Here is a 26,734-nt window from a genome sequence, read left to right on the forward strand (position 1 = left end):
TCTTTGTTCTACATGTTTGTGTAACATCTGTATGGGCTGCTGGATGCAACTGAATTTCTGCTGAGGCTCAATAAATATATATATAGAATCTGGCCATTCTCCTCTGACCTATCCCATTAGCAGCATGTTCTTGGCATCACAAGTGCCTCCAAGTGGATGATTAGAGCACCATTCTCTGTAAACTGTAGACACTGCAGTACAAAAAAAGTCGCAAGTATCTTTTCGAGATGGCAGAACCACCCTATGTGAAGCAACAGTTGTACATCCACATCCAGAATCACTCACACTGTGGGCCTTTCCTATTCTAATGCCTAGACCAACAGTAAGCAAACCTCTTAATCCTGTCTGAATGCTCTATCTATACTGAAACAGTGCCACAATTGGTTGCTTAGAGAAGGCTGCTTTTAAGTCTTGCAATAAAAATTCCCATCTATTGAATTCAGATTTTAGTATTTCAGTTAGCTCAACCTCATTTATTTTAGATTTCGTCAGTCAGAAGCTGCATATAAGAGACAGAATCCACACCCATGAAAACATTAAAGACTATTTAATCTTGAATGTCTGCCTGCTTGTTCTTCATTTCGGACAATGAAGTAAATTACACACACTATACAGTGCATAAGCAACCCGATGCGCTTTCAACTTATTTACAGTTCTGCTATTGTGTCCTATATGTATATACACCAAACCTGAGCACAAAAAAAATACAGCTGTGAAACCTGTAGCTACATAATAAAGCCAGAACACTTTATAAATATGAAGAGGTTCACACTAAAACTGTATGGTCCTGTGTAATGCACCTGATGAGAAACTCCATAAGCAACTGCACGCTTCAATGAGGACAGCCAAGTGGTTGCAACAGCTTTTACCACTGTTACACCTAACCAAAACTTCTGAATACTGCAAAAAATATTGAATGGAAGACTATGGTATGCTTAAAAAAAAAAAAAAAATCTGTAAGCATCATTCTTATAACTATGCTGAGACCTTTGGCCTAATGAATCAATTTGAATGAATATTAAGAATGATGTACAACCATCTATGACTACACAGAGGGTGAATGTTGAAGAAAGGACTGTTGCCATGGTGATAACTGCCATCCTAAACCCACAGATATGGCTTCTTGCAATATACAAATATCAGTCTTTTTTTTGAAGCAATCAACAAATCTTTTACACAGTTACAAGTCAACAGACCTGAAAAATTCCCAGGTCTACAGAAAGAAAAAGGTAATGGCTTCCCTAAGCAGCCAAGCATCTTCAGCACAAGTGTTTTTCTTCCTCTGAAAATGAAAAAATATAAATACATAAAATTTTCCCTCCCACATAAAGTGCTATATGTAGTCACAGCTGTACTTAAGTTTAAAGCGGCTGTATTTTCTGTACAGGCAAGTATTCCGGTCCTGAAGGGTCACCTCAGGACACACCCCTGAAAACCACATGGCAAGCTGATTTCCACTTTGGTCAAACAGGAGACACCTGCATTCAAAAAAAAAAAAAAAGGGGGGGGGGGGGGGGGGGGGTGCATTAGCGTAAATTCTCTGCAGTGTCATTTTTTTTTTTTTTTTTTACACCCAAGAGTTATTTTTTTCCAGCACCCCCTGGTGGCCGAGGCCACATAAATATAAATATAAATATAAATATATATATGCTGCCGATGGTTTCATGCAAAGAAGCTAAAGGAAACTAAACTTACAGGTCATGAAGGGAACAGTGAAGGATGACTTCAGATGAAAGTAATCTGACTTTGAGATGATGACTGACTTTGAAGAGGAGATTATGCTACTAGCAGGTGAAGGAAATGGGACACAAGCACAAGTCTATATGTTTGCAGTTTCTCCTCTCAGGGGTGCCCAGTTCTTACTTTCAGTGCATCATCTGGTGTCCAGTGTCTTCCCCTCCAGGACCATCTGGATCTCTTTGGCATCCAGTGTCTCGTACATCAGCAGAGCCTCTGCCAGGTTTTTGTGCTCCTTGCTGTGTGTCTTGAGGATGTGTTTAGCGCGCTCATAGGACTCCTTCAGAGAAAAGCCGAAGAAGCACGAACACTCAGGATGCACCAAAACAGACCAAGATCTTCACGCCCTTTTCCGGGATTTATGTCTTACACTTACTTTGAGCAGCGTTCTCACTTCCTGTTCGACAGCCGCCTGCGTCTCTGGACTCTGCTTTGACACGTCACTGTATGTCATAACACCCAGCTAAAAGAAAACACACAGACACAAATAGTGAGGCATTCGCATTTATGGATTAAAATCAAGAAGAAAAAGTTTAAAAAAGGGAAAAAAAGCCGAAGACTTACCTTATCACTCATTCCAAACCGAGTCACCATCATTCTTGCTATTTTTGTAGCATCATCAAAATCGCTTGAAGCACCTACAAAAACCATACATCGGTTTCAGACAAAAGGACTCCACTCACTCCTTCAACCCAACACAGTGGACTGACCAGTGGTGATGTTCTCGCTCCCGAAAACGAGCTCCTCGGCAACCCTGCCACCCATGCTGACGTCCATCTGTGCCAGAAGCTGAGAGCGCGTCTCGCTCCAGCGGTCATTCTCGGGGAGCATGGACACCTGGGACAGGGACACTTGTGGGTCAACAGGTGAGGACTTCACTTGCCAGAGACTGATCTACTGGTGCCAGCATTGACATCTCATAAAAATAAATTTATTTAGCACATTTCATGTAAACTGTACAGCTCAAAAGTGCTTTACAAAAGGACCAAATGAATCATAATAAAAAAAACAAACAGTAAATATTGAGATAAGAAAAATTAAAAAAAGAATGTAAAAAGGGGAGGGGTGCGGTGGCACAGTGGGTTGGACCGGGTCCTGCTCTCCAGTGGGTCTAGGGTTTGAGTCCTGCTTGGGGTGCCTTGCGACAGACTGGCGTCCCGTCCTGGGTGTGTCCCCTCCCCCTCACGCCCTGTGTTGCTGGGTAGGCTCCAGTTCCCCATGACCCCGTATGGGACAAGCGGTTCTGAAAGTGTGTGTGTGTGTGTGTGTGTGTAAAGGAAAAAAAATTATAAATGGGGACAGCTGATGGCAGTAGGTCTAACCACAGCACTTTTGAACCCAAAGGTTGGAGGTTTGATCCTCACCACTGGCTGTAGTGCCCTTGAGCAAGATACTTACCCTAAAATTGCTCCAGTAAAATTACCCAGCTGTATAAATGGGTAAATAGTTCTAAGTAACTTCAGAATCTGTCTCCCATATACAGTGGGATTTTGTTCCATAATTTCCATGCACAGTAACAAATCTGCCTCAGTAAAAGAAATCACTATCCATCTTGTGTGTCATTTTTGCACTATGCAGGTTTGTGCTTGAAGGCCCAACAACACAGCTCAGAATGTGGTGGTGTGAGGATGTGTGTCAACATGCAGCTCCCTCACATGGCCCAAGGTGGGTCCCCTCGGCATGATGGTAGCCTTGTTGATGGGCATGGCATCTCTGGTGTAAAATGCCACGATGGCATGCCCAGACTCGTGGTATGCTGTGATAGTTTTGTTCTTCTGGTCAATTTCTGCACTCCTGCGTTCGGGGCCTATAGAGGGCAGAGTAGTGTTTGTAGTGAGCTCTGCTAAATGAACATGTGCAGATGTTCAGTTATGCCTCTAACACCAGCTGCTTCTGAGCAATTCTCACCCATGAGGATCTTGTCCTTGGCAAACTCCAGCTCCTTCATGGTGACCATGTCCTTGCCATCAACTGCAGCCTTCAAAGCAGCCTGATTCACCAGGTTCTCTAGGTCGGCTCCTGAGAAGCCCACCGTTCCCCTGGCAATGACTTCTGCCTCGATGGCTGCACACAGAGGAAGTACCATGACAGCTGGTTAACTCGAGAACAACACACCTGATCACACTGCCTGTATGCAAACCACTTTCTCCAAGAGTAAACTTTAAAAATGGAATTCACCAGAATCTACTTTAATTTTCCGGAGGTACCACTTCAGGATCTCTGTGCGCCCCTTCACATCTGGTTTGGGCACCGTGACTTGCATGTCGAACCTTCCTGGTCGGATCAGAGCACTAAGAACAAAAGTTACCGCGACCTTAAACAGCAGCTGTGAAGGTCAACAAGTCACAGAAAACTGTCAAGCACGTCCAACTATGAATATTCAAGGATGGAAGCGTTTATTCATTTAATTTATTACTCATTTTCAATTATTTTATACATAGCTTTTTTCTTCTGGAACACCTAAAATACCCATCTAGGACAGTGAATAGAACCTGTATTTACGTGCTGAACTGACAGACGGCAGTAAGGAACCCCTGAACAGGTGTTGCTGTGGAGAAAAGCATCTGTCACCTTGACTCGCTTTCACAGTGTTTACAACTCACATTTTTCTTTGTCAATTTTAATGTAGATGAAAGCTAAAAAAAAAAAAATTAAGTCGAGTATTTTTTTTAGTTACACCAGATATTTTACAGAACCTAACCTATAAACTGAGGTCTGTTTCATTAAGCATTTATTGATTGAGGTTTTTTTTTTTTTTTTTTTTTAAAGTATTTAAATATTCACAGCACATCTGAGCCACAAATATTTTTATATATACACACACACACACACACACACACTACAGTTGCATAAACACGCCAGTCAAGGATACATATAAAAATGACCGTACTTATCCAGGGCTTCTGGAAAATTAGTGGCTCCAATGACAATGACTCCCTCATTTGGTTTAAACCTGGAAATTTGAACATATATACATTATATTCAGACAAATTTAAAGCATAAAAAGATTACAACAGATCACACGAGTCACCACAGGGGGATCCTTGGTAGAAGTCCTTACCCATCCATCTCTGCCAGCAGCTGGTTTATGGTTTGTCTGGAGTAGGGGTGCATGGGGGACTCTATCCTCTTGCCGCCCACGCTGTCCAGCTCGTCAATAAAAATCACACAAGGAGAGTTGGCTTTTGCTTCCCCTGAGAAATTGGAGCAAAAGGATGGAAGGCAGTTCATCAATGAACAGAGAAGGATGATACTGAGAACAGAAGATTCTTAAGAATTGTCCAGAAACTCACTAAAAAGGTTTCTGATGCGGCTAGCTCCGACACCCACAAACATCTCGTCGAACTCCGACCCCGAGGCATAGTAGAACGGCACATCCGCTTCCCCAGCAACAGCCCGTGCCAGCAGGGTCTTCCCTGTGCCTGGGGGGCCCACAAGCAGTATACCTGTGAGGAACACATGACAGTAGTTAAAATCTTCCTGCAATTAAACCCACTCAGACACGGGGAGAACATGCAAATTTCACATAGACTGAGCGGGAAATCAAACCCACATCCTCTCGCACCACCCAGGCGCTGTGAGACAGCAGCGCTACTCGCTATGCCACTGTGCCACCCTTCTTGCCTTTAGGCAGCTTTCCGCCCAGCACCGTGAACTTCTGCGGGTTCCTGAGGAACTCCACTACTTCCTGCAGCTCCTGTTTGGCCTCCTCCACGCCCTTTACATGCTCGAATGTGACGTTCTTCAAGTGGACCGGGTCCACGCCAGCATCCAGGCCTGATGTGGTTCGGAATCGCACTGTCAGGAACAGCAAGGTCAAAGTTCACACTCCTACAGCACCACGCACATTGAGAACAGATGCAATTGACCACTTACATAAAACATAACAGCAGCTCATATTATATACTGAAACTTTTTAAATATAAATGGATAAGACACACTGACTGATGTTGCAATTAGAATAAAGCATTTGTAACTCATTTTGTTTGTAACTCAAAAGATCACATCAATAAGTCATGATCTGTAAAAATGTTAATTCCATTAGTAAGTCCCTCTGTTTTTGGTTTATATTCTGTAACAGTTTGATAGCTATTAACAATAACATTTTATTAACTTAGTTCTATTAATTGTTGTTTGCTGTATTACTTGTATTAAACTAATTTAAAATACTCGTATTCAAAGCCAACTGTTGATAAATTCACCTCATACACATTCTTATCTTGTTATTGATCAACACTCATGAATACCAAAGACTGTGATAGTATAGACTGTAGGAGTAAGTATAATTATGATAGTTCTACAGTCCTATTCATTCTGGGTTCTTTGCTGCCATTTATCAACTCAAAGTAACAGCCTACAGACAAATTAGAAAGCTAAAGAAAACGTAATTTAAAATGAACTGGGGAAAAAAAATTTAAAACAGTCATTTGCAAGGAGCCAAGGTACTAATTTTTTAATTACAGTATTAGCAAATATTTTGTTGGAGAAGGGATTTCTAACTGACCTGCCAATGTCATTTGTGAACAGACAGAATCTAACAATTTTTTACATAATCATGTAATCTGGACCCAAACAGCATGATCCAAATCAATATGGAAAGGTCCCCCCCCCCCAAAAAAAGTGGAATATTTGCAGGGCAGCACACCCTGACGCAGACATTACTGCAATATTGTCAATCATTACATCCTAGCCTGTCTTTTAATTCAGGCTGCATGTGAATGCCAACAGGACTTATCCACATATTTGATGAGGTGAGAAGCAGAACCAGCAGTGGACAGAGAGGGAGGGGAGTCAGATCAGTTGCCTTTACCTGATAAAAAGGGTGTTCTGGACAGGCCGTATATTCCCAGCAGAAGCAGGACCAACAAAATGAGCCGTGTCCGTCTCAATGAGTCTTATCAATGCATACAAATGAAAAAGTGACGGAAAATCCAAGAAAAATCCTCACAGGTCAGTCTTATCAAAATGGCAGCCGTTTTTGCCTCTCAAACACAACGTTCGCAATATATAAATCATCCGGCTACAACACAGTAATTCTTTTATTACAATGTGATACTGCCAAGATCTAGGATAAGCATTTTATTTTTAATGCAGCACTTCTTTTAAGTATCACTGCACAAATGTGTTAATAACATAGAATTATACAGCAAGTAATGAATGAATGGCCCAGTCAACATTTTACTGAATTTGGGCCTTTGATCATAAATCAACATATGGGTATAAAAATAAGAGATCAGTCATATTTGTTCTCGAGGTGTGCCAGTATAGTATCCCCCTTCCAAAGGTCATTGTGGACTCTTGCCTTGTGTTCGCTGGGTGAGTGCCTGAGCCTTCAGGAATCCCTCTGCAAACCCTGTCTTGAAGGCATCATGGTGGGCTTCAGGGACGTTCTTGCTCTTCAGCAGCTTGTCCAGACTGTCCACATCCAGCCCTTTGTCCCTCATGAGGATACCCTGGGAGATAGGACATCATAAAGCAGGGCAACATGGATCCAGTTAGACAAAATCTCATTACTCTGCCATGACAATCACAGAGCAACATACAGGTGCTAAGTGGTCATCTCAGGACAAATTTTATTGTTTCTAAACTTTGCAAAAAAAAAAAAAAGTTGTAATAATTTGTCTAAATTGCATCCTGCATGCACACTCCTTTTAGACATCAGTGTATACACCGACAGCTCAACTTTTTAACAAAACACAACTGAGACTTGAAGTCTATTACTCACATCACACAAGTTACTTCCAGGTTAGGTTATATTAAAATCTTAGCAATAGCCATAATAAACAATTCGTAATACTATACATTTCAAAAAAAATTTAACTCAAAGCTAGACTACAATTAAAGCTAAACAACAGAAAATACAGTGTCTCTGCAAACTCCTATTCAATGCAGACTGCTGACCGATTCATTCAAAAACATTTGGCACATTCCTCATCTCAGGACTGACCAACATCTTGGAAGATAAACACACATGACATTCACTTGGCTAGAGACAGACATTTCAGAAAAAAACATTAAGGCAAGAAAATGCTATTAAAATTAAACCAGAAAATGTTTACCTTCGAAAATTCACAACCCGACCATCCTCAATACAATAAGCCAGTAGCTAAGTGTCAATCACAGAAACAGATTTGACTATGTTAACAGGAGAAACAGCACAAATGCTGCATTCTCTGCCAGGTAAGTGTCTCTTCCGGGTCAGTTAAGCACACATCCTTCTCCATTTGATAGAACTGCAGATGAACATAAGCCCATGAATTAATTTTTCAGCATTAACAAACAACATGTATGGCTGTTGGATGATTGTGACCAACCTTCATGAAGGATGGAGTGAAGCTCTCTGTGTCCGCAGCACGTTCGTAGCCAGACTGCAGGCGCTTGGTTTTAGACTTCAATGTCTTAAACCCTCGACTTTGGATGCAAACTAAAGACAACACAGACGTCCATTTAACAAGTCATGCTGTTGCTCAGTTAGTGTTGCAGACTTCATGTTTCCTGGCCTTACCCGGCCAGTGGTGAAATCCTGTAGACACCATCTGGAGAGGTGTGGGACTTTGTCTGCAGAGACCAAGAGAGGCCAAAACACCCCCTGGTGCACCAGAGAACCCTGTTTTTTTTTTAAAAAAAAAAAAAAAAAAGGCATCCATCATTGTAGGAAAGAACAGGAATCTGCAAAGCATCTGTAACAGATGCCATCTTTCAAAACTTCCATCTTAGTCCATCCCATCATATCCTCTGACCGAGGAGGAGAAAGAACTGGGCTGTGCCTCCTCTTACCATGCTTGTTGTGAAAAAAGGAGTCTGTGGAGATATGGGAGATCCTCCAGCCAGTGTTCCGGGGGGATGGAGAAGGGCCAGAGGACTCTCTGGACAGGACCAAACCGGGCAGTAGCTGGTCCACAAGGTCATGCAATCTATCCTCCTTGAGGTCTGCTAGGCCCAGGTCTTTGAGGTTCAGAGTGGGCTGTAGACACATACAGACATTTACATTTATTCATTTAGCAAATGCTTTTGTCCAAAGCAATGTACATCTCAGCACTGATGGTCACAGGTTGTCACCACACCTCCAGAGCCTGGAAGCTACTGCTGAAGCCCACCAGGCCGCATGTCTCACCTCACAGCTTGGAAGGTCACTCTCCAGAACAGGCTCCTTCTGCTGTCTGCTGGAGGTCCCCTTGGGACTCTTCAGGGAGTGGAAGGCATTGATGAGGTGGCTCAGTGGAACAGTAACCTGGGAGAGAAGAAGAGTAAATTACCACACAGAAATACATTGTCATTAACAAAGTATTTTAGAAGTTAAAAGGTTCAGGTTTGGTTTCTTACTGTCAAGAACCCTGTTAACATCAACACCCCTTCACAGTGTGCTCATAGCAGTATCAACTGAACCTTCCCCATATTTTCCCCACTATGGAAGGGTACAAACCATTTTTACACTGTTTAACACCATTTCATTTAACACTACTGTCACTTTACGGTATCGCAATATGTTTTGTATACAACACAGCATTTTGTATTAGTATGGTTGTTTCACGTAAAACAGTATTCCAAATGCTACAACAAAGGCAGAAAAAGCTACTTTTTTTCTGCTCTATAGTGTTTATTATTTTGTACACAACAGTAATTATTTGTTGCTTTAGCTTTATTTACTGGGTGGACTAGTTATGGGTGTTATAGTGCGTGTAGCTGTATATGGCAACGTTAATGTTGTGTTAATTATTTAATCTGATTTTCAATATCACACATTATTTTTGTGTTGTGTCTCTCCAGGCCTGCAGGCCTCTCTCTCCTGTTGAAGCAGCGGCCAGGCGGACTGAGTTTAAGAAACACAGCAGTACTAACTATTACTATAACTAGAAGTGGTTTGGGTACCGTACGGCTGACCGGAGCCCGGGCTTTACAATCCGGTGAAGAAGCCTGACAGAACCGATACGGTCCACAGCGGCTTCGTGGCAACGGAAAGAAACGAAAGGAAAACAAACCGAGTAAAAACTAGAAACCGACCCGAACAACGTCGCTGACGGGGGACAAACAAAACAAAACAGACAAACAAATGCCCATGGGGCCATTTCATCTGGCATGATGATGCGTGTCTGATATAAAATGACGGGTCAGAAAACCGTGTGATGCGACGCTTTTTTAGCGCCTTTCGGCCGTTTCTGTAACGGACACCTCGCCTCGCGCCTTAAGCCTTGACTCGTTCTTACACACTGACTTCGCTAGGAGAAGCGGAAATAGCGACAGCCCCGTGCGTGCGCACACACGGTTACCGTGGTCCTTTACCCTGCTTAACACGTATTAGGGTCTTTTGGCGTGCATAACACGTGTTACGCGGTCCTCTAACGCATTCGACGTGAATAAAATGGGCGTTTTGACGTGTTTAAAGCGGTTCTTTCACTCGTCCCACTTGACCGCGAGCGTTTCTCCGCCATGGCGGCGCGTCCCACGTCCCACGCACGCAGCCCAACCTGCGGTTGCACCACAGTGGACACGGAGAACATGGTGTCCTCCTCCGGCTGCTGCTGCTGCTTCTCCTGCTCCTCAGGCTCTGCTCCTTCACACACACACGGTGACACTGTGTCCTTCGTCTCTGGCGCTTCGCCACACGACACGGCCTCGAGCGCAGCTCTCACCGAGACGTACCACTATCGGGGTAAAACAGGGTATTCGTTACCACAGTCCCTATACGTCTCTTATTGCTGCAATTCAATTGTACTCACGCTTTTCCAGGGTAAACAGTTTTAACCCTTCTCCTTACTCCTACCGGTGTACACAGGGTATTACCACACTCCCCAAACCTCTCGCTGCGCCTGCACCAACTTACCGGCGTAAAACAGGGTAGTACCACACTAATTACACACCTGACTGCACCGGTGATCACAGTCACACTTTACCGACGTCAAACAGGGCATTACATTACATTTATTATTCATTTAGCAGACGCTTTTCTCCAAAAAGCGACGTACATCTCAGAGAAAATACAATGACTCAATGAGTACATTAGGAGAAAGAGACATAGTTGTACACATGTGATTAAGTAAAGTTAGTTTCTTTCCCCTTAGTTGATGCACCGATGTTCATCGCTCGAGTTGGTGCAAAAAAAACTCAGGATGAATCCTGATCACCTTCCTACAGCCGCATGAACGTTTACACCATATATGAGCTTGAGAGATCATGGGCGAAGTGAGACCGGAAAAGGTGACTTTTGAGACCCTTCTTCAACGTAGACAAAGTTTCAGCAGTTCTGAGGGAGGTGAGGAGGTCATTCCACCATAACCAAGCCAGAACAGAGAACCTCCAATGCTTTACTTTTCGTGTGCGGGACCGCCAAGTGAGCATTACTACAGGCCTGTCACTAAACCTGTAGTCACACTTTACCAGGATAAACAGTATTAACCCTTTTTACACACCTCTCTAAACACAAAAAACTGACTTTTCCTGCATGCACACGTCTTAAAATGTAGGCATTTTTAAATGCAAGAAAATACCCAGAAATATTCAGAAAACCTTTATTTCTCTTTTCTAAAACTACAGTAGATGTGACAAAGAGAAAAGCTGAACTAGACAATGAGTCCAACTGCCTAAAATAATACATGGACATTCTCAAATAATCTTCAGCTCTTATCTGTACAGCTGGGAACATTTTTCAGCAAAATGGAAAATTATCCTTTACATATTAATTTTTCCCCATTTCAAACTATATGATTTAATACAGCCAATATTGCACAAAACAATACTTAATTTTACAAAACTGTAAATATATTTTACTATATATTATAATTATACAAAATTGCAATATACACAATACTACACAAGACTTGTTCTATTCCAGTTCTATTTTGCTTCTGTTTATTTTTATGGATAAGGACATAGCAACAATTGTAAATAAACATCCCCCCCCCCCCCCAACATCAACATGTCCAGTAGCTCTTCAAATTAATATATTCCTTTGCCAAAACAAACAGCTGACAAAATGTAATTTTCTTTTAATAATTAAACTTGCCAATGCTCTGTGGTTTTCAGTGAAACACAAAAAGCTGAAATTCAATAATTTCAATAGTTAACACCTGACCAACACATTCTGTGTTTATAAATGCAAAACAAATTATTTCCTTTAATGGTTTGCCCATCGTTCAAAAATTTAAATATTGTAAAATTTATACAGAATTCTTTGAGGATAGTTGGTATAATTTACAGTACATAAATTAATAAATCAATTTAAATAATTTCTAATGCAGGAGAGATGATCTTGGAAGCAGGCAGTGAAGTGATACAAGGAGCTCGCAGTATGGTGACGTTAAGAGAAAGGCCATCTTGTTCTCAACTCAGTTTTCTGTAAGAGAAATAGAAATAATTCACACAAACACACATACACACACTAAAGGTCATTTGGAGTTACCAATCCAGCTGAAACACATGACTTTGGACTGTGGAAGGAAAGCAAAACACCTTGAGGAAACCCACATAAACATGGGGAGAACATGCCAACTCCACACAGACTGAAGTGGATTTGAACCCACAACCAATGACACAGCTTAAGAGATATGAGACTCCAGACCTACAGGTTGAGGGTGGAATCACACTCCCTCCAAAGCGTATGATGTCACTTTGTGTCATACAGTGTAAATGAGAGCGATCGAGAACCAGACACTAATTCAGCTGGTGACCACGGTGCCTGTGAAATATGGAGCAGCAGGTGGCCTAGTGGTTACAACCACCATCTTCCACTCACAATGTCTAGGAATCAGCCTAATAAATTCCCATTGGGTCACAATGTGATGGGAATATTAACTAATTGCCTTTTTCCAGTTTACAGTGTTAGGCAGTAAACTTTAACATGATTCACTCATTTATACAGCTGGGAAATTTTTACTGTACCATTTCAAAGCAAGTACATTCATCAAGCATACCACAGCACAAGGCAAAAGCCTTGAATTCATGGCATGATACCAATTTTACTCATTTAATTGTAATAAATACAAATTTTTAACAATATATACAGTAAAAATTACCCTGCTGTATTACCCTGCTATATAAATGGGTAAATCACTGTAAGTATCTTCACATTTTGCAGTAAATCACTTTGGGGGAAAAGTGTCAAAAAAATGTAAATATAACAATACTGCATATTCCCTCCTTCTTCGCCACTTTGGGGAGGATTTGTCCCACCTGCTCCGTCGGTGGTGGTACATCTGCAACAGCCAGTGCACTATGAAGGGCCAGGCCACCGCAAAGACCACTGTGCACAGGGAGATGTCGAAAGGCCACCGCGTGGTGTCCTGGAAAACCAAAGCACAATCGCACACGGCATGGTCATCATACTCATAAAATATTGAGATACGCAGGAAGCGACTATAAACAAGTTAAATTCCATCATCATCAGTATTATGATGGACACGTTCTGGTTCCAGCAAGCATATCAAAATATCAGTAAAAAAAAGTGCTATAAAAGTACAATTTAAAGGATCCAATAATTATAATGTAAAAACACAATGGGATATCACTGAGTTTTCATGCTGTACCTTGTGTCGTGGAAAAGTTGGGTAATTCTGTACTGCAGCAATGGATCGAGCCTGAAGTAGAGAAAGAAACATCAGCATCTCAGCAGGTTCTAATATAACTTTGATTGTTACAACAGTGAAAATTTCTTAATGCTGTGCTGGGAAGGTGACCAAGAACCGTATGTGGTCAAAACAACCCTAACCCTAACTGTGCGCAACTTCTCCTCCTAACCTGCTCTTCAGAAAGGGTCTCCAGATTATGCAGCTTCTGCAGTATGTGCTGCATGTCCTCCTCCAGTCGGAGGAGTACCGTGGCTATCTGCTTGTCCACACCACCCACAGCCCTTCCCTCTTTGCCTCTGTGGTCCCCATCTCTTCCTGGACTCCGGAGTCCCAACTGGGCTTCAGATTGTGAGCTCGAGCCAGACAACATGGAGCCTTGAACAAAAGACTGAGAGGTAAAGGTCTCTTGCAGACACAAGGCTGTTCTAATTACAACTTGAAAAAAAGCCATCTGTCACCCACAGACAGCATTTATACCACTTCATTTTTAAATGACCAATATGAAATACAAATTATGTATTCATGTAGCTTCACATTTTCTCTAAATAATGTTTTTTTAAAAATTATCCTGTTAGAAATGGGTAAACTATTAAAATACCTTGCAAATGATTAGTACCTGTTGTAACTGTACATTGTTACTTATAATTTACTAATATACACCTGGGTAATTTTTACAGCATCAGTTCAAGGTAAGCACCTTACTCAAGGGTACTACAACCTGGGTCCCTTAAGTGTAAGATCAATGCTTTAACCACTACGCTGCCTGTAGCCGACATATAATATCAGAACCAGTCAGAATCGAAGGGGTCCTAAAGTTTATAGTATCCTTTCATGGTAAATTCACTATGAGCACCAATCATCATGCCCCACTCCATCCAATCATGCTGTCTATTAATACAGAACATTTTGAGCTGTACCCCTTCTCCTAGCTGGGATGCTCTCCTCTTCACCAGTTGAAAACCTGTCACTCTGTGACCTATTCCTCCTCATCTCTCCATTGCCTCTGTCTCCTTCTTGAAGACCCTTCACCACGACCATCTTCTCCACCCTGCTGAGCTCTGCTGAGGACTCCGGTGGACACTGGGTCTCCCCAGTCAACTGCAATGGTTGGTTAAAGAACTCTACTGAGTCCTGGAGGAGAGAGGATACTAATAAATTCATCTGAATACACTAACATTTATTTACATTTATTAATTTAGCTGATGCTTTTCTCCAAAGAAAAAATATTAAACTACTTAGTGATTTACCAATTCATACAGCTGGATAATTTTTACTGTATCAATTTAGGGTATATACCTCGATCAAGTGTACTACAATAGGAGGTGGGATTTTAACCCAGGCAACGCTAACCAATATGACACCTGCTGTAAACACTGTTTTATCATCTTCCAATTAACACAGTTTCTTGTGGAGCAGGGGGTGAAAACCCAGACCTGAAGTACTTGTGCTGTACAGTTGTTGGGTTCTGCTGAAGGTTCTAGTTTTCTACAACAAGAAAGTGGACTGGGCAGCTCTATAATGTAGGAACAAAGTGTCTGATTAAGAGACCTGAATGATTTAACATTAACGACTTTCTGAGACCCATCACAGTCATTTTCTCAATCAACAGCAGTCATGTGGTCCTGATGGTCCATAAAAGCCTGGGGAAGAGTTGTGACCTCTGAGGTTAGGAATGAAAAATGAGATGTTTGACCAGCTGTGACCTGTGATTGAACACACTGGTGTTTCTAACACACCATCTGAGATTGGACCCCTACCAACACCGTGCCAAAGTGCTCTATGGAGTCACAGTACACCTCGCTGTCCGAGTCGCTGGTCAAGTGGAAGGCACCAGAGGCATCTTCACAGTGAACTGGACAATGAAAATCATGAGAGAAATCACAGATGAGTGTGTGACCAGCAAGAGTTAACCAGCTTACCACACCTTCCCTCCCAGCCAACACCATTTTTGAAGAGAAGTACAGTAAAAGCTTAACAGTACTGTTCAGAGATCCCTCGATTTATTTGCTGGTTAGGTTCTAGAAAAATCTCAGATATAGATACAGTAAATACTTAAAATATTTACAAAATTGTGTTGTCTACATTTACACACATACACACATATTTTCAGAACCGCTTGTCCCATACGGGGTCACGGGGAACCGGAGCCTACCCGGTAACACGGTCCTGCTGTCCGGTGGGTCTGGGGTTCGAGTCCCGCTTGGGGTGCCTTGCGACGGACTGGCGTCCCGTCCTGGGTGTGTCCCCTCCCCCTCCGGCCTTACGCCCTGTGTTACCGGGTCTACATTTACATGAACACTAATTTACTGTAAAATGAAAAAAATAATCTGAAGCTCCTATTAAATGCCAATTGTTAACCAGTTCATCTGCTAAACAAGGTAAATCTTCCCATCTTTTTATTGATCAGGAACAACAGACACAAGCTAGAAACATTATGGATTTAAATTAAGGTGGTCCCACAAATCTATTTTTTGGGTGCTTTCTCCTGTAACTCAGAGGGGAAACACTTGGCACATTTGCTGTCTTGCAGACAAATTTTCAGGACAATAGGTAAGTGAAGAAAATGCAAGTGGAAAATTTGTTTTCTTCGAAAGTGCATAAATGAACTGTTCATAACATGAAGAGCCAGTGTAAAGAGTATCCTAAAAACTAACATATTTTGATCACTGAATAGGGAAAGTAAAAATCATCGGCTCCAAGGAGAATGAGGAACTTCACTTGTTAGTGACTGCAGATTGCCAAGATACCACAATTAACAATTCAGCTACTCCAATATTCTTGAACCCTTCATACATAATGAAAAACTCATATGAGAAGCTGTTTGTACCGCAGAGGTTGTCCTCCTGAGCCGGAGCGATGCGAGTCAGCTCCTCCTCCATATTTTCACCGTCCAGGGAGCTGTGGGCACGGCTAGAGGCCGAGGACACGCTGAAAGGAGCCCTGTGGTCTGAGGAGAGACCAGTCGTGGTGTCCTCTGCTGTACAGACATATCCTTTAGAGAGAAGCATATTAAATACAACACAAAACCCAGATGTAGAGCAGAAGCAGGTAAATTTCATTTATAGAACTACTTCTCTTCCTCTCTGCAGCTGCAGGAGAAGATAAGGAGATTTCAGATGTTAAGTTTGCTTTGGACCTTCCTCCGCCTTCTTTTCCTCCTGCTGTTCATCATCTCCTTCTTCCTCATCATCTTCCTCTTCTTCACTCTCACTTATGTCAGACTCAAAGTCAGTGTCACTGCTCGCCACGTTGCCGTTCCTCTCCTCATCCCCCAAAATCCCATCACTGCCCTTTGTGGCCTTTGGGAAACCTGATCATATAGAACAAGGCTGTTATTTATTTTACCTTAATTTCCATCAGGTAGAGTGGAAATTTTGCTGCATGCCAGTCAACATGAAAAGCTTAAAACTGTCAAGATCTTTATCATTAAAAACTTAAACACGCAGAATATTCATTATTAAAAGACTGCTGCGGTGATGTCAAGCCACCGATGAACCCCTTACTCTCATCATCTGGCATCGCCTCCTCTTCTTCGACCTCGTAGAATGGTCCCAGAACATCCAGCAGCTCCTCCACCTCATCCGTTATCGGAAGACTTTCCAGAATCTGCAAGAACGCCCAAGACCTTCAATGTAAAGAAACACAATGGCGGCACCGATCTGAAATGGGTTCTCGGAGCTTTGTGCCCACGGTGCAAAGCACATACAGTCTTCATCTCCTCAACGTACGCCATCATCGCCTCCTCTTTCGACATGTCTCCAAGGGAACTCCACGCTTCCCTGGAAGCCAAGGGAGATGTTTGGGCTCATGAATCCCTTTTCAAATACCAAAGATTCTTCACACACCACTAATACTTGAATTTGGAACCAATTTAAATTTCACTAACTCCTTACAGGGGCTTTTCAAAGGAATTATCAGTGCAACAAACAGGTTATTGTCACTTATTATTTATATGCTTGTCTTGTACTGTTGTCCAAGAGGCTTTTTTATGTTTACATTTATTAATTTCTCTGACACTTTTCTCCAAAGTGACTACAGTATTAAACTAAACTACTTACAGTCATTTACCCATTTATACAGCAGAGTAAATTTTACCATATCAGTTCAGGGTAAGTACCTTAATCAAGGATCTGGGATCCAAATTCTGACAGTTCCAGTAGAAGCTGAACCTCTGAACACAACAGCCCTTGCTGCCCCATTGCCATGTCCCAACTCCACACAGGAGAACCTAAGTCGAGCTTAACGTGACTCCTTACCACTTGGCGTTCTGCTCAGAGACCCAGAAGCCAGGTTTGGGAATGTTGCAGGGCCCTGTTGTTGCCTGCTTGAAGAAGCCATAGAACCTCAACTTCAAGTCATCCGACAGCTGAACAGGACCTTTAAAATCGGAACACAAAAAAATATAAACATACTCAAAAAATGATACAGCTCATCAGCGGGCTGCCAAGATGGATGATGAGCTGTGATTATTCCTTGGTTTATAACCATTGACAGCAAGTATGACAGAAATGTACTGTAGCACTTAATGAACTCTTTAATGACATCTCCTGGCAGAAGGCCATCTGGAGGTTCTCCACTACAAAGAACACCGTTAAGCCGTGCAGAATGTAGGTCAGCCTCGCGTGTTGCCTGCTTTAAGCCACCCTAGACACATAAATTACCATGTTCAGAGAAATAGCCTGCTTCTTCCCAACTGTTTTCCAACAGCATGCTAATCTCAGTTCTCAAAAATGTATAGACATCAAGCAACATGATATCATTACTCCACATATCAGCATTAATATCCACCCTAAAGCCATTTGGAGATGCACCAGTTTTCTCCTGTGTTTAAAAGAAGATTAGGACCGCTATGGAATCTCATGGTCTTTTTACAGGGGAATCAAACTTACAAATGCACGGGTTGACATATTATTTAAAGCTCATTATTGAGATGAATTAGAGCCCACTGGGACTAGAGGGAATAAAAGAATGAATCAGAATGAATGGTCTTTACCATCATCAGGTAAATTCCGCCAAACTTTCAGTGCAGCATCAAACCTGCACTCATGCACCGAATTCCCCTCCGCCATCAACCAGGTGGACGAGGTGGACCATAGAACATGTGGAAGGTGACGCAGATGGACCAAGTGGCAAATGGTCCACGCAGATCATCAGCCTCAGGTGAAGTGTGAGCAGCCCTAGTAGGATTAAAGACAAGATCTGCGGTCACGTATATTAAAACACGCAGATAGACTACAGTGTAAAATAAATCAAATTTAAAAAAAACCCTAAAGAAAGTTTAACCAACTTTTTTGCTATTATTATTAAAACTATCCGACAATTAATTATCGATCTGCATCTCTTAAATTATATCGCATACGCACGCAAATGATTTTACAAAGGCAAAGCGTAAATTCTCAGAAAAGTTAAATATGGTGACCTGACAAAGTTTTATACAAAATGGAGTTGAATCGATTTAAATCGCCATAACCTCACCATTATAATCTGCAGGGGGAGTAGACCTCGCTGATAAATTGCAATCACGCACCATATGACTGTGCCCCAGAAAGAACGTAGGGAACTGTAGTTTATGTACAGGGGCTTGAATCGTTTTTAAGGATGTTTACTTCAAGAGCCACAATGCACCGCAGCAAAAATGTGGGAGCTGTAGTTTTTAACAACAACTGTAGAGGACATATACTTTCGATTTTGTTAACGCTCAAAGACAGTTCCTTCTCATATTTATATACAGCGATCAAGTACTACTCGAGTCTGCAATGTAAATATTTTACGTTTTTAATAATCACCTATTATACTGCGTTTTTTCTACATCGTATTGCTATAGCAGTACCCCCAGCTCATTCCCTTTATAAAACTACACGACCCAGCATGTGTTTCGCTCCTTTCATTGTGAGGGTTGCGCTGTTCTCACGGCACGAAGGGACGCGCTCGCTTGTGATTGGCCCATATGGCTCTCACGGGGTGTTTTGGCCAATCGCCTGCGAGCGCGCTGTATGCGCTGAAAAAAGAAACGGCAGACGTTCTGACGGTGGGCTCTGAGCCGTCGCTGTGGTGAAAGCGAGGCCGGGATTCCCACAATACCAGGCGGAGGGGCTCGCTTTCGGTCGGAGCCTTGTGGTCGCGATCAAAGGCGAAGAAGGAGAAGAAATGCGGAGGGATGTAAGATGGCAGAGCTGCAAATGCTGCTAGAGGAAGAAATTCCAGTCGGGAAAAGAGCACTGCTGGAGAGCTACCAGAACTTGACGAGGGTAGCGGATTACTGTGAAAACAATTATGTGCAGGTAAGGAGGAGATGAGGAATCGTGGAAGACTGAAGAGCAACGAGCCTTACGAGGAGGAGGATCGCAGAGGAGAGAACAAGAGGAGCGGTTGGGGTGGCAGTGCATACTAGTGATGGCAGAGCTGGAAAGATGAAAAGGATTTAAAGCAGGGCTGAGAGGAAGATCATGGGAGAAGAGGGACGGAGAAGAACCTGAGATGGGAGAGGAGGGATGCAGGCAGAGAGGACGGAGGGAGAGATGAGGGGAGAGGAGGGATGGAGGAAGACAGGATGGATGGGAGAGGAGGGATGAAGAGAAGATGAGGGGGGAGAGGAGGGATGGAAGAAGAGAGGATCAAAGAGGAGAGACTGGGGATCAAGAAGGGATGAAGGGAGAGGAGGGATGGAGGAGAAGGTGATGGGAGGTGGTCTTTGCAGGAGGTGACGAGAGAGGCGAAGATGGATGTAGAAGAAGATGATGTGAGAGGGGAGGATGAAGGAGGAGAGGAAAGATGACAGCTCTGCGTTCTCTCGTGCAGACTGAAGTCAGCCTTTTATTCCCCATTTGATCACTTTGTCCCCTTTTTCACGGTTGAACCGAGTTCCCAGTTTCTGTTCACAGCGCTGATAGTGATTCAGAGAGAGTGCATTCAGAGGGTGTGTCTCTACCTCTGTTTATCTGTTATAATTATGTAGAATTAGTCTCTTTTCACAATACTGAATTAAAACAGTAGAGACAAGACAGGATTAGTTGTTTGAGCTAATGTAAAGGGACAAAGTCATAAAATTCTAATGCTATTTAAGTGGTCATTTATATATTTATTTTTTTTTTTATCAGTCTATGTAATTATAATCAAAAAATTAAGTTCAGGTATGTGCAAACCCTTATTTCTACTGCTTGTAATGAACACATTTTCATGTCTTTCCTTAGAAATAGCAATGACTTGAGGGAGTGCTCATTTTGCAGATATTATACATAATCATTATTTTAATTTTATAAGGTGTGTATTGCCTGTTTTCACTGATTGTACTGAATCAATCATTTTGAGAACTGCATATATTTTGGAATGCATACCACTCATTATTTTTACCAAAAAATACAAAATTAGATTAATTACTGACTCACGTAATAAATTTGTGTGAAGACTTCATATGGTTCAGAAATCTTATGACATATTCTTATGAAATACTACAATGTTCACAATCACACTTGAGTTTGCTCCTTGATAATCTTTGTTGAACAGTTGAACCTTGAGCATCTGAGTCTCTGTGTCTGCTGTCATTCATCACTGGTGATTGATGGCATTTGTGTTTCTCCCGGTTTGTCCCATAATGAAATTCACTGCAGTTTGAATGAAGCGCTGTTTCTAGGCAGGAACAGTTTAACGAAACGTGTGAAATGGGGAGTACAGGAATGCACGGTGAATTTCTCCATATGTTTCCAATTTCACGCCTCCAGGCAGTTCTTTGAAACTGCTGCAAACTGCTTCCAGACAGATATCGTGTTAACTAATGAACATGGTCAGTTTTCATCAAAACTGATATCACGATCACACTTCTTCCTCCCTTCAGACTACAGGAACGTGTCCACAGGTCCTTTAGGAAGCACTCAATTTGACCCCAGCATTGTTCATAGTGTTGAAGGATCCTCCTCCTTTAAATTACACTGATGGGTCCCCAGATAATTGCATATCCTGCAAACATTTGAAATGAAATGTTTCAGAAAAACAAATGATCGGACCAAACTTATCAAAAATCAGTTATTAAACTATATCAAGAGTACAAAATTAAGTTATTATAAAGACGAGTGAAAAGGACATGTCGGGTAAAGTCCACTGAATGACGCAGCAGAGGCTGTACAGCCCTAAGTTGTTTTGAGAAGAGGTGGGTCTTTACTAGGATCCAGAACATGAGGAGACTTGCTGCAGGTCTGATGTGGAGAGGAAACTCATCCGCAGCTCGGACACCGGGAGAGAGACCACAGTCCTCAATCTGAGACACTCAACAGTCTTTGCATTTTCAGAGAGTGGGCAGCCTTGGTTTTGTGGTGGATGGTGGGGAGAGATGAAGACTTCAAGGTGGTGAGGCATAAAGCCGTGCCGGGATCTCTAAAACAAGACAAGAGTCTCGAAATGAATCCTGGGAGGAAGTAGAGGAATCTGAGCTGAGGCCCAGCAAGTGAGCGGACAGGAGTGTGACACACCACACTAGCAGCAGTGTTTTGGGTGATCTGGAGGAGATGGCTTCTAGAATACCTGTAGGTAGGCTTCTACTGAAGGCCAGTCTGGAGAGAACATTGGTCAGAACATTGGGTTGGGTAACATAACCAGTGAAGAAGAGGTGCATTTCGTGGATGTTGTACAGGGAGAAGCAAGCAGTCTGGTCAGTGAAGAGATGTGCTGATTGTAGGTGATGGGGTCATCCCAGGTCATGCCGAGGTTCTTCACAGTGAGTCAGGGAGAGGTGACCTTCTCCAGAGCAACACGCTGAGGATGATCCGCGTAGGGAGAAGCAGAGGGTGGGTCGAGGATCTCGGAATGAGGTTAATGGTTATGTTACATTCCTCTGCAGAACAATTATTTTTAGTGATTGATTTGCTGCAGCTGTTCCAAATTAAAATTAAATTTCAAATCAAAGACTGAGTTACATTTGACTGCACAGTTGCCCTGGAAATTTAACTGCAGTCCATGGATTAATGTGAGTATTTAAGAACTATAAAAATGTATATTTTAAATTATTTTATATTTATAAAATGAATATGGGTGTAAAAGGGATGGGTCCAGTAGGTGGCGTAATGGTTAGAGCAGTCACCTTGCAGTTAGAAGATCCTAGTTTTGAATCTTTACTCGTTCTCTAGTACCCTTGATCAGGGTGTGTACCCTGAATCGATACAGTAATAGTTACCCATCTGTATGAATGGGTAAATCGGTGCAAGTTGTTAACCTCGCACTGTCATTTATAAATGTCCCACTGTATGTTGTCTTTGAAGGAAGCATCAGCTGAATTTTGGCAAAAATAAAATAAGAAATTGTGCTCATGGAGAGGCGGTTTGCGTCACTGTCTCAGTTCCGCTGAGCGTGTCGTGTTGAATCGCACAGCAGGGGTCTGCGCTGTTACTTGGATGCTGGGAAAGTTTTCCTGTTGCATGTCTTTGTATTTCAGCGGTAGAGTGAATATTTTGCTTTTCAGCTCAGTCAAAGTGTACAAATCCTGGTACCTGAAATGTGAAGAGCTGCTTTCTGAGCTCAGTGACTCAAACCCAATGAATGCCACCCATGACTAATAACCCATAGCAGTGAGGCACACCCCTGTCCTGCACCTGCAACCAGGTGCTGGTTGGCCTTCATTCAAGAGCATGGAGGGAAAATGTGCTCCTTGATCCCAACTTGGTGTAAGAAGCCATGCTTTCTCTGGGGAAACGTGCTATCTGGAAATGTGCTTTGTGCAACCAGGATGAGAGTAATAACAGGTTAGTTATTAGGTTAATAGGCTATGCTGTTTACACTGATTTGACAATTTATGTAGCTTGTTCATTTTTACGGTATTGAATAAGCGTACGTCCCTTGATCAAGGGTACTAGAACAGAGGTGGGTTTCGAACCCTTGATTGCAAGGCACATTGACCACCGTGCCTGCTGAGAATCGGTCGCCACATATTAATGTCATCCAGAAAGGACCCTTATTTTAAGAGGAAATGTAATTAAAGCAGGTATAGGTGTGTCCCTCTAAACCTCCCTGGACACTGGCTGTGAGAGTGGAGAGAGGATGGGGGTTAAGTGGTTTCTTTTAGTAGACAGAAGGTAGATGCTGCACTTCGAGGGCTTCCCTGGACTGGAGTCCGGCCTGCATTCCCCTCCCCCCTTTCCTCTCCCACCTCCTGTTTCCTCTCCATCCCCCTCTGGGAAGTGAGGTAAGATGCGGTAAACATGGTGATGTCCTGCATTCTGACTCCGTCCCTCGATTGCTGTCCCGCTCCCCCGTGTCCTTATGAGCCCACCAGTGCCGAATTTGTCGTAGAGGTCTTGATGTCCCTCAGAAAGGAGAACTTGAGCAATAGTCTGGTGGCTTTTGTAAATAAATGGCTAGTGAAAAAGTGCTGAGAGGACCCAAAGAGGGGAGACAGGTAAAGGGATGCTTCCGGACACCGTTCCCGAGCTGCGCTGCATCCTGCTGTGATGCTGACACACCGAGGTGCCTCCCGGATTTGATATGTTTTGACATATTCAATCAGAAGGCTGGACAACAGGCCTTGAAAACAGCCTCCTGAGAACTTCCCAGCTGCTGAATAGACTGTGTGTGTGTGTGTGTGTGTGTGTGTGTATATATACATTACAGGGCTGCAGGGTGTGTACCTTTTACTTCCACTGTAGTATCGGGACACTCAGCTCAGCTGATTTGTTTTCCTAACTGAGGGTCTTTGCTGTTGAAAGTGATACAACAGCATTCCTCACACTCCTGCACCAGGGTTCGAATCCTGCTGTTGGAGGCTGTTCCTGAGCAGGGGTGTGTCTAATGGGATGGCATGGGGGTGGCACCCCCAGTGCCCCCCCAATGCCATTGGGCTATAGCTGCTTGTTTTGCGATGCGGAAGCACAGTACCGCATTTTTAAAATAGGAGGAGAGGCACGACTTGACCGCAGACCACATCTGTGTTCGTGGTATGAACACAGTTAGTTACATATTTTGAAATATGTGGACTGGGGTTTTGTCATTCTCTGCTGCAATAATATGCAGAGGTGAACTCCAGATAACAGCAACAGTAGTGAGTGATGTAGCCTACTGATGGCAGAAGGCGACTGAAACCTCTATTGCCTTCGTAATGAGTTTGGAGGAGTTTGCATTTCTCCCCGTGTCTGTGTGGGTTTCATCTGGGTGCTCTGGTTTCCTCCCACAGTCCAATGGCATGCTCGTTATGCTACCCCATAGTGTGTGAGTGACACAGAGAGTGTGTTCCACTGATGTGTGGACGAGTGGTCCATTATAAGTAGTGTATCTAGCAGTGTAAGTCACCACGGTGAATAAGGTGTGTCGGCTGATAACACTACATAGTATCCATTGGAAGTCACTTTAGAGAAAGGCGTCTGCTAAATAAAAAAAAAAAAATGTAAATGTAAAGACGACCCTTACGGGTATAACGGCTTCAAAAGCTCCCAGGAGTCCCATTATAATGTTACGTAGCTAGTCAGTTAGCTTAGCTAACGTAACTTGGACAGACTAGTGAATAGCTATGACTTTCCCGTGTTATTAAGCAGCGGTGCACCAGCACATAGAAAATAGACAAATATTACTTTCTTCCCGTTGTTTTAAAGATTAAAAGCACTTTTCCCAAATAGGCTACGATAAAATGGTAAACACTGAAATGTGGGGTTCTGTGAAATGCAAAATGGGGCCCTCCTTACTGGTTCTTGGTCGTCCGTCCATCCCCCCCCCCCCGTGCCACCTCATTTAAAAAATCGTGGAATCGCCCCTGTTCCTGAGCCCCGGCAGAGTCTTCCCCAGGGCCTCATTCTTATCTTTCAGAGGGCCTTTAAAAACACACTGTTAATCTGCCTGTGTTTTTGGACGGGCGTGCTCCGTACTTGGGCGCTTCATGTTTGACGGAAAAGAGCTTCGCTTACTCGCGATGTAATCGCCGAGATGCCGGCGGCTAAGTTGCCCACATTGACTTTTTTTCCTGCAATTTTTAAATTCCCTCTATAATCTGCGTGCCGCAACTGGGAGTAAAAATAATCTCGATAGAAGATGAAGCGGTTAATCTAGGTGAAGTGGGTGATGGCTGAAAGACGACAAGATTTCTGGGCGTTGATGTCCAATTTGGGGCCCATTGATACACGGCCCTGCGGAGCAGCCGTGAAATCAGTCCCTTGGTTTTATTCCTATTCGTCAGGTTGGCCAGTCTTCCGTGGAGACACAAGACAATCGCACATCTCATCGACACCCGTCTTCCATTCCTCGCCCTCCTCACTGGGCACATATCATCAAAATTACGAGTCTCACGGTGGAGCTAAATTATTAGAGGACATTTTTCTTAGCTGTTAAGTACCTAATGAGAGGCAAAATCAGAATAAATGCGGGTGAAGAAGTTGTATAATTAGGCTAACTGAGTCCATGAGGACCATTCTAAAAATGCTGCATGTAGGTGATGTCATCTGTCACTCTGGGAGTGTTCCGGAATTAGGGAGGTGCTTGATTGTCATTGTGATGGTTGTGTGTGTGTGTGTGTGTGTGTGTGTGTGTGTGTGTGTGTGGGTGGGGGGGGGGGGGGGGGGGGGGGATATGGCTAGTGGCAGAGGGCTCACTTTTTATATATAAAGTCCAAGGTTTGATCCTCAGCATCTCTACCTGACTTGGACTGTTGATTTATCCATTTAAACATCTGAATAATTTTAGGGTAAGCACCTTGATCAAGGATACAATGGCAGGAGGTGGGAGGGATTGAAACCCAGGTGCTTTGTGTATAAGGCAGCAGCTCAAAGCACTACATAACCCATAGTGAAAACTCAGCATAGATATGCATATTGTATGGAAATAGGGATCCTTTTGGCTCCACGTAGCATTTTTCCTTGTTATATGGATTATTTTTACTATGACACTCAACATTTATTTATTTAGCACACGCTTTTGTCCAAAGCGACTTCCAATAAACTCTATGTAGTGTTACCAGCCCACATACCTTATTCACCAAGGTGACTTACACTGCTAGATACACTACTTACACTGGCTCACTCATCCATACATCAGTGAAACACACTCTCTCTGTGTCACTCACACACTATGGAGGAACCTCAACAGCATGTCTTTGGACTGTGGGAGGAAACCAGAGCACCCAAAGACTTACACTGCTGGATACACTACTTACACTGGGTCACTCATCCATACATCAGTGGAACACACTCTCTCTCTCTGTCACTCACACACTATGGGTGAAGCTGAATAGCATGTCTTTGGACTGTGGGAGGAAACCAGAGCACCCAGAGGAAACCCACAGAGACACAGGGAGAATATGAAAACTCCACACAGACTAAGCAGGGGATCAAACCCATGTCCTTTCGCACCACCCAGGTTCTGTGAGACAGCAGCACTACTCGCTGTGCCGCCATGCTGCCCTTGCCACTGTTGACATTCCATCTATGTCAGTGTTCATGCATCGTTAATATGCACCCAATACCTGTGTGTAA

General features: G+C 43.0%; 3 protein-coding genes across 7 annotated transcripts in view; 1 reads left to right on the forward strand and 2 right to left on the reverse strand.

The window, feature by feature from the left end:
* Positions 1-535: 535 nt before the first annotated feature.
* On the reverse strand, positions 536-10,328 carry LOC108937608 (ATP-dependent zinc metalloprotease YME1L1-like). The gene is made up of 19 exons (XM_018757627.2): positions 10,203-10,328; positions 8,852-8,968; positions 8,515-8,701; positions 8,243-8,344; positions 8,052-8,161; positions 7,040-7,190; positions 6,548-6,631; positions 5,362-5,535; positions 5,031-5,183; positions 4,799-4,931; positions 4,628-4,690; positions 3,916-4,028; positions 3,646-3,801; positions 3,393-3,544; positions 2,448-2,574; positions 2,302-2,375; positions 2,114-2,200; positions 1,864-2,017; positions 536-1,478 (listed from the first exon to the last, which is right to left on the reverse strand). The coding sequence occupies exons 1-18, from the start codon at positions 10,233-10,235 to the stop codon at positions 1,874-1,876; spliced, it is 2,160 nt and encodes a 719-aa protein (XP_018613143.1). The 5' UTR covers positions 10,236-10,328; the 3' UTR covers positions 536-1,478; positions 1,864-1,873.
* A 1,618-nt stretch (positions 10,329-11,946) lies between these two features.
* Positions 11,947-18,850, reverse strand: LOC108937583 (acyl-CoA-binding domain-containing protein 5-like). Of its 2 annotated transcripts, none has more exons than XM_029253720.1 (13): positions 18,774-18,850; positions 18,292-18,475; positions 17,555-17,675; positions 17,005-17,077; positions 16,802-16,904; positions 16,435-16,608; positions 16,126-16,290; positions 15,056-15,150; positions 14,216-14,396; positions 13,468-13,673; positions 13,257-13,307; positions 12,904-13,013; positions 11,947-12,067 (listed from the first exon to the last, which is right to left on the reverse strand). In XM_029253720.1, exons 2-13 carry the CDS (start codon positions 18,365-18,367, stop codon positions 12,055-12,057), a joined length of 1,368 nt encoding a protein of 455 aa, XP_029109553.1. In that variant the 5' UTR covers positions 18,368-18,475; positions 18,774-18,850; the 3' UTR covers positions 11,947-12,054. The 2 variants fall into 2 exon arrangements, with proteins under 2 accessions (XP_029109553.1, XP_018613115.2); XM_018757599.2 differs by having other exon boundaries at positions 14,216-14,429.
* A 506-nt stretch (positions 18,851-19,356) lies between these two features.
* LOC114910970 (abl interactor 1-like) overlaps positions 19,357-26,734 on the forward strand; it is a 28,011-nt gene continuing 20,633 nt past the window's right edge. For 2 of the 4 annotated variants that reach the window (XM_029253684.1, XM_029253685.1), the window contains exon 1: positions 19,357-19,579. In XM_029253684.1, the coding sequence (XP_029109517.1) occupies positions 19,463-19,579 (117 nt within the window). In that variant the 5' untranslated portion in view covers positions 19,357-19,462. The remainder of the gene's footprint in view (positions 19,580-26,734) is intronic. The other 2 variants (XM_029253683.1, XM_029253682.1) reach the window with 1 other exon arrangement.

The sequence above is a fragment of the Scleropages formosus genome, chromosome 7 (genome assembly GCF_900964775.1).
Source record: "Scleropages formosus chromosome 7, fSclFor1.1, whole genome shotgun sequence".
Taxonomy (NCBI): domain Eukaryota; kingdom Metazoa; phylum Chordata; class Actinopteri; order Osteoglossiformes; family Osteoglossidae; genus Scleropages; species Scleropages formosus.